Genomic DNA, 15,109 nt, shown 5'->3' with positions numbered 1-15,109 from the left:
TAAATGCTATTGTCAAGAGGGGCCACACAGAGGGAGACACAGCATGAACCTAGGTTCTAAGCTGTAACTTAAAAGAAGTCCTGATGTGGAGGTATCGTGTAAAGGACTTAAGTGGTTTGGGTTAAAATGATTCATTAGGAACAATTCCCCTACACACATAGGCAATTGCCAAAGCAAGGAGTCCTTGGGATGACTGTTGATGTCTTTCTCCTACTCTATTCCTTGTAGGTTTCTTGTTTTCTAATCCATCATTTAAGGAAAGGAGATTGCTAAAGATTCCTATGCAATTCAGTGATTTTTAGTATATTCACAGACTTGTCAGGCTTAACCACAGCTAATTTTAGAAAATTTCTATCTGTCCTAGAGGTAACCTTAACACCACCCCTCCCCTTCCCCCCCAGGTATCTACTGCTCTACTTTCTCCATAGGTTTAGCTTGTCTGGATATGTTGTACAAAGAGAATCATATGTGATCTTTTATGTCTGGTTCTTTTCACTTAGCATAATATCTGTGAAATTTACTCATGTTGTAACATTTTATTAGTACTTTATTCCTTTTTAGTGCATCATCATTTTTAATCTATTAATGGACAGCTGGATGTTCTCTACTTTTTGGCTACAGTGAATAATAGTCCTGTAAATATCTGCCTAGAAGTTGCCCATGTGCTTCTCTTTCTCTTGGGTATATACCTAGGAGTAGAAGGTCATGTGCGTCAATGTGACCCATGCCATTGTTGGGTAATGTGGTAGACATATTTAAGAAGCCACCAACCTGTTTTCCAAAATGATTAGATCATTTTACCTTCCAGGCTGCAGTGTATTTGACAGTGGTTTAATTGATGTGATCTTGGCTTTTTTTTTTTTTTTTTAAGATTTTATTTATTTGACAGAGAAACAGAGAGGGAACACAAGCAGAGGGAGCGGGAGAGGGAGAAGCAGGTTTCCTGTGGAGCAGGGAGCCCGATGCGGGGCTGCATCCCAGGACCCTGGGATCATGACCTGAGCCGAAGGCAGATGCTTAACGACTGAGCCACCCAGGCGCCCCATGATCTCTGCTTCTTAATAGCAAAATCAGAGTTTATTCAGCACCCGGGAGTATGCCAATGTTCTGTGGGCTCGTGTATGTTTAACAGTAGGTATAACAGAGTCGGACATGGGCTGTGAAAAATACAAGAGGACAACACGGTCATTTCTTAGGGTGAAAAGAGGTGGTCAGGACAGGATGCACAGAGTATAATTTTTTTTTTTAAAGATTTTATTTCTTTATTTGACAGCACAAGCAGGGGGAGAGGCAGAGGCAGAGGGAGAAGCAGACTCCCCGCTGAGCAGGGAGCCCAAACTGGGGCTCGATCCCAGGACCCTGGAATCATGACCCGAGCCGAAGGCAGCTGCTTAACCAACTGAGCCACCCAGGCGCCCCAGTAAACTTCTTAATCTTAGCTGGTCAACTCAATCATGAAGTAAATTTATTTACAAAGAATCTACCACCATGAGAAAACATTTATGAAAATCTTAAACAGTACAAAGCTCTACCTAGGTGCAACAAACATGGCTGTGAGGCTAAGCAACTCTAGTCTTTTCCATAAAGTGAGTAAGATGTAACTCTGACAGAGCATATTAATCCTTGAAGCAGCAATCCTCAGATTTCAGTATGGCCCTGTATATTTTTAAGGCTAGAATGAGCTATAGAGTTTTTAAGAATATATTGAGTGACAGAGGGCATTTCCATCAAGTGATTGGAACAAGTGTGCATAGGTAACAAAACACTTCACATAGGTAGTTTATGCCATTACCAACCCGTTTGGGTCCCTGTTTCATTAAGAAGACTCGATTCTCCGGAGAAGGATGAGGTGGCTTTCTCAGCTTGTTAGTGGTTTAGGTTCTACTAAAGGTTGTGGTACAGCTACCTACCCTCAGGTAAATGCTTCTGTCTGGAAGAGGATTCCAGTTCTGTCAGCACAGGGAACTTGACATTAAAGATCTAGGTCAAGAATCTATAGGATGAGTCTCATTAGAAAACTGAATTGTACAGAAACTTAGGTAAAAACCATTTCAAAGAATTTGTGAGCTTTAAGGTAACTTTTCAGGGATGTAGTATGTGAAGAGAACCACCAACACTACATAGATAGTGAACAAAGAGCAGAAAAAAGTCTTTTGACTGAAATGGGAAAGACAGAAAAATATTTACAATAAAGAAAGGGTTCAGAATAAAATACTATTTACAGGATGTTAAAAAATTAATCTTCAGCCATAATGAGGCCTCTTCGAGCTCCTAAAACCTTTGCTTTCTTCTCCTTTCGTCTTTGCTCATGTTGTTTCCGTTGTTCCTCCCTAAAGAGGGGGATAGGTACACATTAGGGTCTAGTGAAGCTCCACAAAAGTCCACTTTAAGTACCTGTCACTCTAATGTCCAGGCTTAAACTGAAGTCCAGTATACTTGTACAAAACACACTCTTATAGGACACTGTGCTCTAGCTAGTGGCCTATGGAAGCCACATCTCTAAGTCACTTGTGTTAAAGGGCTAGAAAGTGGTATTTTCCTTTTAATGTTAATGTAGCATTCTAAAATTAAGCATGGAACTGGAACAAAAGGAACCTTGGTACCTTAATTTGTTTTATATATATATATATATTTTAAAGATTTTATTTACTTATTTGACAGAGACACAGCGAGAGAAGGAACACAAGCAGGGGGAGTGGGAGAGGGAGAAGCAGGCCCCCCGCCGAGCAGGGAGCCCGATGCGGGGCTTGATCCCAGGACCCTGGGATCATGACCTGAGCCGAAGGCAGACACTTAACAACTGAGCCACCCAAGTGCCCCCTTTAATTTGTTTTAAATGAGAAATCTCTACCTTTGGAAGTCAAATGTCAAGCTCAAAAATCCTATAGTCTGGTGAAGTGCTAGAACTAGGGTCTGCTGACCTAAGCCAGTGTATGTTTCTGGAAGGGACTGGGGATTGGTAGGAGGGGCGGGGGAAGGCTAGGTTTATGTTAAACTTAAAAAAAAAAAAAAATCAGGGGCGCCTGGGTGGCTCAGTTGAAGGCTCAGTCTGCCTTTGGCTCAGGTCGTGATCACAAGGTCCTGGGTTCGAGCCCCACATCGGGCTCCCTGCTTCGCGGGAAGCCTGCTTCTCCCTCTCCCACTCCCCCTGCTTGTTCCCTCTGTCTTGCTGTGTGTGTCTGTCAAATAAATAAATGATTTTTTTTTAAAGATTTTAAGTAATCTCTACACCCAATGTGGGGCTCAAACTCATAACCCCAAGAGCAAGAGTCCCATGCTCTTCTGACTGAGCCAGCCAAGCACCCCTATGTTAACAATCTTAATAGCAAATATAGTTAGTAAATGTCTTGGTGGCAGCTGGATATAGGCAAGTCATATGATGGGTAATCTTGTATCAGGATGGTTTCATGCAGGGAATCAACTCAACTGGACGAGCTACAGCCCACAGCAAGCTCTGGCTTTGGTTTTCACACAGAAGGAAGCCTGTAAGGATCATCTGGGGATTTCTTCTGGGTAGGGCCTTGAAGCCTAATAAGCCTGGTTTCCCTGGGGCTGAAGAATTTACACCTGGGCCCTTGGATTGTTGTCTGGAGGGATATCCAGGTACACTGTTTGGGCTGGTAGGTCCTGTGAGAACATGGTCCCCTTCTGTATCACCTATGGAGCTTCGGAAATCGTGCAGCTGCTTGGGCCTCACCTCCCAGTTCTGAATTAAAAACCACTGTCGGGGGGCGCCTAGGCACATGTATCTTCAGGAAGTTTTATGTGATTCCCCGACTACCCTTTCCTTACACACCACTATTACTGAACCTCTCTACCTCAGAGGCTTTGCTTTTATAGCCTTTCAAAACTAAAATTACTATAGAACTGGATAATTATGTACTCACCTAGTCTGGAGAGGAGGTTGTTTGTAAGTTTTCTTGTGGAAGCTAACTCTGTTTATGTGCTCTTTCAGAGAATTATTTTCTTTACATTGACCCCATGGTTTCAGCTTGCCTAGTTTAGGAGAGACAAAGATTTAAGAAGATTCTTCTGCTTATATTCCCAATTTTATTCTCTTCATCTGAGGCTATTTGCTTGCTATCAATATTTATACTTTATTTTTATAGACATTTGCCACTATATTTATTAGTTTAATTCCTATTCCACAAATATAAATGATATAAATCGTATTTTTTTTCCTCTAAAAATAAATTTTTTTTTAAAGGTTTATTAAGAGAAAGAGAGCATGTGTGCACACACAGCCTGGAGGGGCAGAGGGAGAGGGAGAAAGAATCTCAAGCAGACTCTGAGCTGAGCACAGAGCCCAATGCGGGCTCAGTCTCATGACCCTGAGATCATGTCGTGAACTGAAATCAAGAGTCGGATGCTTAACCAACTGAGCTACCCAGGCATCCCAGGAAGTCTTATTGTTTTAAAGCAATTCTAGGGATGCCTGGGTGGCTCAGTCCCTTAAGCATCTGCCTTAGGTTCAGGTCATGATCCCGGGGTCCTGGGATTAAGTCCCATGTTGGGCTCCCTGCTCAGTGGGGAGTTTGCTTCTCCATCTGCCTGCCGCTCCCCCTGCTTGTGCTCTCTGACAAATCTTTAAAAAAACAAAAACAAAAAACAATTCTAGAATTACTGAAAGATCACATGAAGTATTGGTTTTTGTTTTTAGAATTGGTATTTTAAATGGATATACAGATACTTTAATATAGGCCCAATTTATATGGGCATTTATATAGCCAGTAAATGTCCCAGGTTGTTGGACAGGTGGATTCCAGCCTGGGATCCTTTAAAAGTTGTAAAGAAAACATTCATTTGCCCACAGACCAATTTCCAAGTTTCTTGATTTTGCCTGAAATTTTATTATTTCTTGGCTGTAACACAGATTAGAAGTTATGTTTTGATGAACAAAAATGTGAGTGAACTGATTATTTAGTATTTGCTTAGTGGACAGTCTTTTAAAATCATGGGTCCTGTGGACCCCGGGGGAAGAAATTCTAGGTGGCCAAGTATGGCTTTCCACTGAGGCACCAAAATTTTTCACATCCTCAGATGTAGAACTATTTAATCCTAAGTCTTTGGCATGTCTTTTATCTCAGAACATCTGCACGTACCTTTGTGTGGCTCATAGTTGAGGGGACGAGACAGACTTGCTTTGAGATCAAACACTGGCTTCTTGTTGGAGACTGGAGTCTGTGCTGCCTGAGTTGTCAGTTTGAATGGGGTAACAACTACGAAACCAAGAAACAAAACCCCAGGGCTTAATTAGGGGGCAAAAAAAAGACCTATACAGTTTTTTGTTGAAGTACCATTTCTCAGTCTTAAAAATATCATCTCTATGGACAGTCTCAAACATGAAGGTTTAAAAAGGAAAAGGGAGAAAAGAATAAGGAAAGCTAACCACCGAGACCTGCTTCCCTTGTGAGTAGTTCCCCAAATAGTCTCAGCATTAGGATATTTCCTAGAGTCACCTGGGGGTTGAAAATCCTGTTTACATAATTGATGGGTAAATGTTCAGGCCATGTCCCTGATGTTATTTACCCTTTAATAATACGTTAGTAGTAACATTTTCAATCATATAGTTATAAGGCTGGAAGGAACCTCATCACATATAAATGAAAATATTTGTGGCTCTGGTTGTTATTTATAAAAGCAGTTATTTAAAAATATGAATTTTTGTACCATAAATATACCAGAATGACAAGACTCAGTAAGCCAAATTTTTGCTACAGTTGGCACCATATATCGGGCACCTTTTATTCTTTCCCATCACAGGCTGTTCTCAGGCTATTGTCGAATGTCAGCACTTGCGTGCGTATATATGAATAAGCAACCAAAATCTAGGGCCACTTGGTTCAATGAGAAAAGCACAAAACCCGTTTGAAAGTGATCCCATCGTGTGGCTCTCTGGTGCCGGCAGTGGGGGAACACGGGCTGTCCACCATGCCGAGCAGAGTTTCAATAGGTACAATTCAGCCTGTCCAGTAACTGCAGCCCTGCCACACCCCAGTCCCTCCGAGCTCTAGAGAAGCTCTCACACGTGTACAGGAGACATGGTTCAGAATGGTCATGACACCATAACAACAAAAACTGGAAATACGTACTCAATGACCAGTAAAACACAAATTGAAGTATATCCATACCAGTGAAAATGAACAAATTTTCTAGCTCATTTATCAATATGGGTGATTCTTGAAACATTACACTGAGCGAACGAAGCAAATCATAGGAAAAAAAAAATCCTACAATTTGATTTCCTTTACATAAGATTCGTATCTGATAGTTGGGGGAAAAAAACTATCCCATCCCAACTGGGCACACCCCTGAATTACCATGAGAAAGCTCACAATATGGTAAGCATTTAGTTTCTGCCTCAGGTTGTGATCTGTAAGCATTTGTGAGTCCTTCCTCATTATGAGGTAAGTGGTCTACTCAGTGACCCCAGCTCTCTGTAAAATAACACCGTCCTATCTTAGGCAAGTCCACTCCATTTGTAGCACTGCCTTCTGTCCAGGCCCCTTTCTTCCCTTACCACAGGAAGATTTAGAAGGTTACATGGAATGTTTGTTCGCTGGTGGTGGTAACATTAAGAGTTAAGCTGGGAATGAGAGAGCTCATTTAGAGGAAGAATCACATAAATTTACTATTCCCACATCTGGACTTGCTTAAAATGTAGCTGTCAGCCTCACTCTTCTGTCTTTAAGGTATGAAGAAACCCTCATTGACTCTCCACACAGATCATTACCAACACTGTTCTGAAGCCCCTGCTGGATTGCTCTAGTCTCGGGAGTTGGCAGGCCTTTCTATGTGATCAAGGTTCTTGCCTCATGTATTCGATAGGACTCTCAGGAGAATTGACATACTCAGTTCTAATATAGGCCTCATGCTGGTTATATATATATATATTTTAAACTTTGTACTGTTACTGCAGTATTCTCTTGAAAACTACCTAATGATTGTAGGTAATGATTAAGTAGGCCATGTGTAGCAGAGTATCCATATGGCTTATTCTGGCTTACATAATCTAGTTCATAGTTTGGCCTTTATCCCACAAACTCTGGGATCCTATTAGTTTCATAGTCCTGGGGGACCAATCAGAGGCTGTAATGAATACTGTGATCTTCCTTCTAATCCCTGAGTCCAAGAAGGGACTGAATGATCTTCAGGGAGGGTCACCATCTTAGGTCTCCTTAGAGACAAGATGGAGTCTTCAGGCAGATACCAGTTTTTTGTTTGTGTCTCTGGCATTTTCCTCACCAATATAAAATGAAAGATAGGCTATGGTGAAATTTTTGCTTTTGATTTTATAGTTATGGAGAGGTTTTAAGTAAACAAATACACTTAATAATTTCAGGAAGTTAGGTGGCTTAAAGATGAACCAGTTTTTTCTTTTGTTTTACCAGAAACAGAATTTCCATTTGTGGTCTTTAACTTGTCTGTCCCGAGCACAGCCTGGCCTTTTGGGGTACTCCCAGGTATGATCACATGTGGAGACTTTCTGGCTGGAGTCTTGGTCAGTGAACGCTTATGCTCATTATCTTTGGTAGCAGCTGAAAACCTAAACAGGACAGTGGAGTACCAAACATGAGTATTTGTGTGAAGAGTAACTTGTATCAAGCATACAAGCAAAACCACCTGCCCATCCCCAAGCAGTGAAAGGGCTCGATATGTACTTGTTACGTGAATAATGAACCTTTTTTGCAGAATAAACATTTTACAACACTTGATTTGTAAAATATGGTTTTGTCTTCTCTGCTTTCCTTGCCTTGGCCAATGGCAGAACAAGGTAGAGCTCCAAGGAAATGCCTCTGGGGCTCAAATTACAGTTTAGGAGGTACTCTAAGCACTCCCCTCTTTCTCCTCCTGGTGATGGCCAATCGGGGAACAGAAGACTGCTATGCCAAATATCGGAACGGATCTTCCGTCTTCCTAGTAGATGGTCATTCATTTAAATGGTACATAAGCCCATTCTCCTAGCAAATTGCCATAAATTTATTGCACTGATTATGATGCATATTTTTTATGCATTTTAATGTTTGAAATTGGGATATGTTTCATAATTAGTAACACATCATAGTTGGCAATGATTTTTCTTAGTGGTTCATAAAATAATGGTGAGTCTCCAATTGATGGTGTCTTAGATTCAGTGAAATTCAGGAAGGACAGACATAAATATACATGATGGTGGTGGTGATGGGGTTAACAGAAGAGAACTTCTGGACCTACAACTAAAATGTAGTAGCGATCCTGTATCAGGACCCAAAATTATTATGGAATACCGTACAACCCGGTTAAGACAACTGCATGTTAGGTGAAGTCCAGGCTGCTGTGAACACTGCAGTGGGGCGAGGACTCGCCCTGACCATGGTGTTCCTCACTACTATTATATACAGTCCAAACTGCCACAGAGAGGTACCTCAGACTCCACGCTAACTCAATAAATAGAGTTCCAAATTTAAGGGCGTTTTTAAGCTCTAAAAACTACATCAGATAATTACATGGGTTGGGGAAGTGTTACCAGGCACCAACACTATTAGGCTGCAAACACCCTTTAAAAAGAATAGGGGCACCTGGCTGGCTCAGTTGGTAAACATGCGACTCTTGACCTCAGGGTTGTGGGTTCAAGGCCCACACTGGGTGTGGAGGTTACTTAAAAAAATCTTAGTGGTGCCTGGGTGGCTCAGTCATTAAGCATCTGCCTTCGGCTCAGGTCATGACCTCAGGGTTGGTCCTGGGATCGAGCCCCACATCGGGCTCCCTGCTCCGCCGGCGGCCTGTGTCTCCCTCTCCCACTCCCCTTGCTTGTGTTCCCTCTCTCGCTGTGTCTCCCTCTGTCAAATAAATAAAGTCTTTAAAAAAAAAAGTAAATAAAATCTTAAGGGGCACCTGGGTGGCTCAGTCAGTTAAGTGGCTGCCTTCGGCTGAGGTCATGATCCCAGGGTCCTGGGATCGAGCCCTGCGCTGGGCTCCCTGCTCAGCTGAGAGTCTGCTTCTCCCTCTCCCTCGCTCAAATAAAATCTTAAAAATAATTTTTTTTTCTATATTAAAGAAAAGGGGACTGAAGATCTTCATCTCGGGGATAGTTATAATTGGGGGCTACCCTGTGTTAGGAGAAGTACAAGCAAAGAAAATAGGGGTCACTGGGGCATGGGATAACTGACACTGCAGTTCCCATACGTTAACAAAAGTTACACTGTAGGACGAGTCAGTTAAGTTCACTGCCTTGAGATATTTTCTGTAGGAATTTAGCTCAACTTTACATTTAAGTCAATGGAAAAATTTCTTTACATGTCTTTATAGGCATACATTAATTAAATAAAATGAATATCCATATGTACCTTCTATCTTTACTTACGACCCAAATGTGAGCTTAGAGAAGTTTGATAAAAAAACAACGCAGGGCGCCTGGGTGGCTCAGTCGTTAAGCGTCTGCCTTCGGCTCAGGTCATGATCCCAGGGTCCTAGGATCGAGTCCCACATCGGGCTCCCTGCTCAGCGGGAAGCCTGCTTCTCCCTCTCCCACTCCCCCTGCTTGTGTTCCCTCTCTCGCTGTGTCTCTCTCTGTCAAATAAATAAAATCTTAAAAAAAAAAAAAAAGAACTAAAATGTTAAAAAAAAAAACCCGCAAATTTAAAGAAAAAAGATTACAGCTTATAAAAACCATCCACTTATTTTCTCTCCATTCTGATCCTCTTTTGCCTTCTTTTTCATCAACATTAAAACATATTTGATGTCGCCCACCTGAAATGTACAGGAAGCAGTAGAGCTTTGAGACCTTGTACTTGATTACATGTTGGAGCTCTTCTTACCTGACGTTCATTTTTGTAGCCGAGAGAACGGCTCGCTTGGCGGAGCCCTTCCCACACAAGGTGCTCTGGCCTGCAGCGCCCAGGGGCCGGCCTGGCAAGCGGCGCTGGCTGGTGGGGGTGCAAGCTGCGCGGAGCCTTCCCCGGAGAGGAACCGGAGTCACCACCGCTCCCTTGGTGACCAGCTGCTTCTGCAGAAAGACACCGCACCACGTTCAAGCTGGGCTTCCTAGCGCCGTCTCCACAGCAGCCCCGTTCGTCCCCACTTTTAGTCCCGCCTGCTATCTTTTCTTCTCAGTGCCTCATCCTCTTCTGACCTGCCAGGTGGGCAGGGCAGTTCCTGGCCCCTGTATCGCTATGGTGACCGAGCTAGGAGTAACTTCTGGTTGTGCGGAGTCCTGTGTTACAGAGAGCCTTTCCCAGCTTGCCATGAACCCAGGTATTTTCGGACTAAAGAATGTGGCTTAAGGGGCGCCTGGGTGGCTCAGTTGTTAGGCGTCTGCCTCTGGCTCAGCTCATGATCCCAGGGTCCTGGGATTGAGCCCCGCATCGGGCTCCCTGCTCCGCGGGAAGCCTGCTTCTCCCTCTCCCGCTCCCCCTGCTTGCGTTCCCTCTTTCGCTGTGTCTCTCTATGTCCAATAAATAAATAAAATCTTAAAAAAAAAAAAAAGAATGTGGCTTAAAAGTCCCCTGTAGCCAGAAAGGGAGGATCAATAGCTTCTCTTGGACATACAGTATCTTTGAGAATGTGATAAGCCATTTATTAAATACAAACTCAAAGAACCACCTATTATGTAATTAGCACATGGAATCTACAAATAATTCCACCCCTGCCCCTACAACCCCCCTCCCCATGGATTCTTAAAGTTCTTTAAAAACAAAAACAACAAGAGGGAGGGAGGGAAACTCTCCCTTTGAAATGGCTGGGGATGGTCCACTTAGGTTATCATTTTTTAGATATTGTCAGCACACCAAGAATAACAATGTCTTCCTATCACTGGTTTAAGCTCTTGCAAGCAAAAGAAACACAGCTTTGTTAAGGTACAACAGTGGTGGGATTACTGAAATGGATGAGGTAAAGCCAAAAGAGAAAAATTCTGATTATATCATAGGAAATACAAGCACTCAGAGAATTATATCAACTTCTCAACATACAAGCAGAAGAGATTCTAATGTGACACAAAGTTAAAACTTACTAAAATTGTTAGTAAATGCACATCTATACCATGAGGTGGGAGCCCAGGTTATATGTATTTAAGCACACTGTTCTATTTAATCACACTTTTTATGCTGCCTTCTATCTTTCCTCCAAGATTCCCACTTTCCATGCTGTGTCTCCTCACAGTTCACTTGGTGTCAGGACCATCAACTCTGCATCTTTGTTCTGAACTACTTACAATGCAGAAATGAGTCTACTAGCTCTTATCCATCTAACTTTTTTTCAGGTAGGATATTAAGCCGTACTAACTCGTTTTGTTAGCAATGTATGTAAACAATTCCTGTCTTTTAGCAATAAAAATCTGTTCAATCCTAACAAAGCAAAGAGCTCAATCATACCATATACAAAAAGTGGGTTAAGGATTAAATATAGATGAAAATAATAAAAGCAGTACAAATAAATATAAGAGCTTATTTTTATGATCTTGAAACAGGCAGGGTGTGACAAAAAAAAAAAAAACCCACAAAAAAACCACGCAGACCCTTAAAAGGAAAAGTTGGATAAAATTAAGAAAAAATCTTTCATAAAAGACACCATTAATATAGTTAAAAGATAGGGCGCCTGGGTGGCTCAGTTGGTTAAGCGACTACTTTCGACTCAGGTCATGATCCTGGAGTCTCAGGATTGAGTCCCGCATCAGGCTCTCTGCTCAGCAGGGAGTCTGCTTCTCCCTCTGACCCTTCCCCCTCTCATGTGCTCTCTCTCTCAAATAAATAAATAAATAAAATTAAAAAAAATATATAGTTAAAAGATAAACTAAAGTATTTATAATATAGAATATATAGCATTAATATAAATGGCTAAAAGATGAGTAAAAATTGAGAAAAAACAAAAACAAAAATTGAGAAAAAACCCCAGCCAATAACAACATATAAACATATAATGATCAAAGAAATGCCAACTCAATTGGGATCTTTTCATATTATATTAATAAAGATTTAAAAAATTCATCATTCCCACTGTTGGCAAGATAAACCGGCATATTGGGGCACTGTGTTTCTGATGCTTGTAGGGGACCATTTGGCAACTAAATCAAATTGGTCTCCCTGCTCTAGTGAAAGTCAAGGAGAGACAGGTTGTGGCCAAGATGATTCTAAGATCTCTGCTTATTTATTATTAACACTGTCCAATGACCAATCCCAAAACATGTCAACTGTCAAGAAAAACTTCCTGTTAGCTATGGTGAAGTCACTGTAATTTTTTATTTTTCAATTTCCAAATAGATCATACCAAATAACCCATCTGATAGATCTATTCCTTAGTGGGGAGGGGGGTGATTTTAGAACTAAATTCATTCAGGTGGGGTATCGGGAAAAATAAGATAAGCTGCTCATTATTTAACACACCTTCAGGGCTACACTCAAGTTTATGGTTGAGGCACTTGTTCTGCCCTAATTTTTGCCTAGAAAATTAACTCACCCATATTATGTAGTCTAGAAAACTTGACTTTCAATCAAGTATTTAAGTAGACTCAGTTTTATGGTAAGGAAAATGAGTGGCCCTGCTTGCAGGCTTATTTGCCCCTAGCTCATTTTCATGCAAAAAAAGAAAGAAAGAAAAAGACAAAAAGAAACTAGAGGTCTACTTCCGGTAAATCATCAGCACAGGCCTCTTGTGCAGGTATTCAGCTGTCAGTGCAGTGACGCCTAGCCCTTGCTCGTATCTAAGCAAGCATGATTATGGGCGTGCTGAGCACGTCTTCTCTGATTCTCCACCCGCGCTGGCGGACCAGTCTGCAGCCTTCAAATGCCACAGCTTGGCTTTGTCGCTGTCAGCTGGGTGATAAACGGTGTCTTAAATGAGGTTAGCAGTCAGTTGTTTTATCAAGAGTTCAAGTGAATGTTACCACTCTAGATTCAGCTTCTTGCTAAGAAGCTTATGGTGTATGTTTTTTACAAACAATATGTAGAACTTGTCACCTAGTGTGTTTCTGGGTCAGCATTTGTACCAGAAAATGTAGAACTCGACTGACACAGCAGATGCCGTCCCTGCCAACAGTGCTCATATTCTGCCCCTTTCAAACCAACCTTATACTGTTTTGTGTTATAATACCAAAGACTGCCTCCAAGGCTTTTTGAGAAATAAGCACATGGCATGTATTATGAAATTCTAAAATAAATATTCCCCCGTCCTCTATGTGGCACCTCTTGAACACCAGAGACCAAGTAAGGTAATAACAGGATGTTGTCAACTCACTGCTCTAATTCAGCCTTGGGGTTGATTTCCTCCCCTTTTCTTATTCGAAGGGACCTTGAGTCTGGCAGGACCTGGACTGAAGGGCCCCCCCGGAGCTCAGTTAGCAGGAAGCCCCTAAGTTGGCCAGTGCAACTCGTTCCTTTTTCCTTTAGGTGAGAGGGAAAGAAAATGGCTTCACCCATAAATCAGTCTAGCCTCAACAAAAGTAATAAGCACAATGTGTGAAGGCTGAGAATAGAACAACTTACTGGCAGTTTGGAATTAGTTCTTTATACTGAGGACTCCCAGTTTTATTCTGAGGGTTCTGAAAATTCTTATGGTGGGGGAAGCAATTTCAGATAATAAAGATACATTTATCAAATGTATCAAACAAATCCATTCCACTGGTAGAATAAAAAGCTGGCTGTATTAGCTAAGGTATTGACATTAAAATCAAATAATTCGGGGCACCAGGGTGGCTTAGTTGGTTAAGCATCTGCCTTTGGCTCAGGTCATGATCCCGGGGTCCTAGGATCAAGCCCTGCATCAGGCTCCCTGCTCAGCAGGGAGCCTACTTCCCCCTTTACCGCTCCCCCTGCTAGTGCCATCTCATTTTCTCTCTCAAATAAATAAATTTTTTTTTTAAGATTTTATTTATTTATTTGACAGAGAGAGACACAGCAAGAGAGGGAACACAAGCAGGGGGAGTGGGAGAGGGAGGAGCAGGCCTCCCGCCGAGCAGGGAGCCCGATGCGGGGCTCGATCCCAGGACCCCGGGATCGTGACCTGAGCCGAAGGCAGACGCTTAATGACTGGGCCACCCAGGCGCCCCTCAAATAAATAAAATCTTAAAAAACAAAACAAAACCATAAAATCAAATAGTTCAGTCCCAGTAAGAACATAATTTTAGGGGCACCTGGGTGGCACAGCTGAGCATCTGACTCTTGGTTTTGGCTTAAGTTGTGATCTCCGCGTCTTGAGATCAGGCCCCGATTTGGACTCCACGCACAGCTCAGAGTCTGCTTGGGATTCTTTTTCCCTCTCCCTCTGCCCCTCCTGCTCGTGCTTGCTCTCTCTAATACACAAATCTTTAAAAAAACAAACAAACAAACAAAAAAACCCAAAACACATAATTTTATCAGCATACCTTCAGTTCATTAAATGAATTGTGTTCTTCAAAATGTTTCTTTTTTCTCTCAATATATTGATCAATGGACTCCATTTCCTTAAAGCGAGCCTCATGAAGCTTCTTAAAGTCTGGAATGTTCCCCAAAATATGACAATTAATAGCAAGACAAATCCATTTATTCACCTTCCCTTTGTCCTTCTGTTAATACTTATTCTCCTCTCTGCATCCCTGACATTCAGGGATCAAACATCATCTTTGCTAAAACTTCAATGTCATATCTTTCAGTTTTTGGAAACTCAGGGACAAAGTATATTCATCTTATCAACTATCAAACATTTACCATCTCTCCTCTGTCCATTTCACTGCTAACTGTGGTTTAGTCCACAGAATAAGAAAAGAATAACAGATTTGTCCTCTCCCCTCACCAATTAGTCAAATGGCCTTTACTTAATCATAAATTTGACATTTTATAATGCTTAGAAAGCTTTATACCAAGGATTGGCAAACCTTTCCTGTTAACGGTCAGACAGTAAATATTTTTTCTCATCTTTGTGGCCACATATGGTATGACCTTTTTTAGACAATCCTTTAAAACTGTAAAAACCATTCTTAGCTTAAAGGTTTTAAGACAGGCCAGGGTTGGCAGGAGTTTGCTGATCCCTGCTCTGTGCTATTCTGATTAAGAATATTCTTGGGGGGCCTAGCTGGTCAGTCAGAGGAGTGTGTGACTCTTGATCTTGGGTTTGTGGGTTCAAGCCCATGTTGGGTGTAGAGATTACTTTAAAAAAATAA

At 41.8% G+C, this 15,109-nt stretch overlaps 1 protein-coding gene across 3 annotated transcripts in view; it reads right to left on the bottom strand.

The window, feature by feature from the left end:
* Positions 1-933: 933 nt before the first annotated feature.
* The window catches only part of NUSAP1 (nucleolar and spindle associated protein 1), a 35,539-nt gene continuing 21,363 nt past the window's right edge, over positions 934-15,109 (bottom strand). For all 3 annotated transcript variants that reach the window (XM_027572695.1, XM_027572694.1, XM_027572696.1), the window contains 6 exons: positions 14,336-14,445; positions 9,798-9,985; positions 7,389-7,546; positions 5,103-5,219; positions 3,888-3,996; positions 934-2,330 (listed from right to left, as the gene is read on the bottom strand). In XM_027572695.1, coding sequence (XP_027428496.1) covers positions 2,237-2,330; positions 3,888-3,996; positions 5,103-5,219; positions 7,389-7,546; positions 9,798-9,985; positions 14,336-14,445 — 776 coding nt within the window. In that variant the 3' untranslated portion in view covers positions 934-2,236. The remainder of the gene's footprint in view (positions 2,331-3,887; positions 3,997-5,102; positions 5,220-7,388; positions 7,547-9,797; positions 9,986-14,335; positions 14,446-15,109) is intronic.

Source organism: Zalophus californianus, chromosome 6 (genome assembly GCF_009762305.2).
Source record: "Zalophus californianus isolate mZalCal1 chromosome 6, mZalCal1.pri.v2, whole genome shotgun sequence".
NCBI classification, from domain to species: domain Eukaryota; kingdom Metazoa; phylum Chordata; class Mammalia; order Carnivora; family Otariidae; genus Zalophus; species Zalophus californianus.
This window is presented reverse-complemented; position numbering and strand designations above follow the sequence as displayed.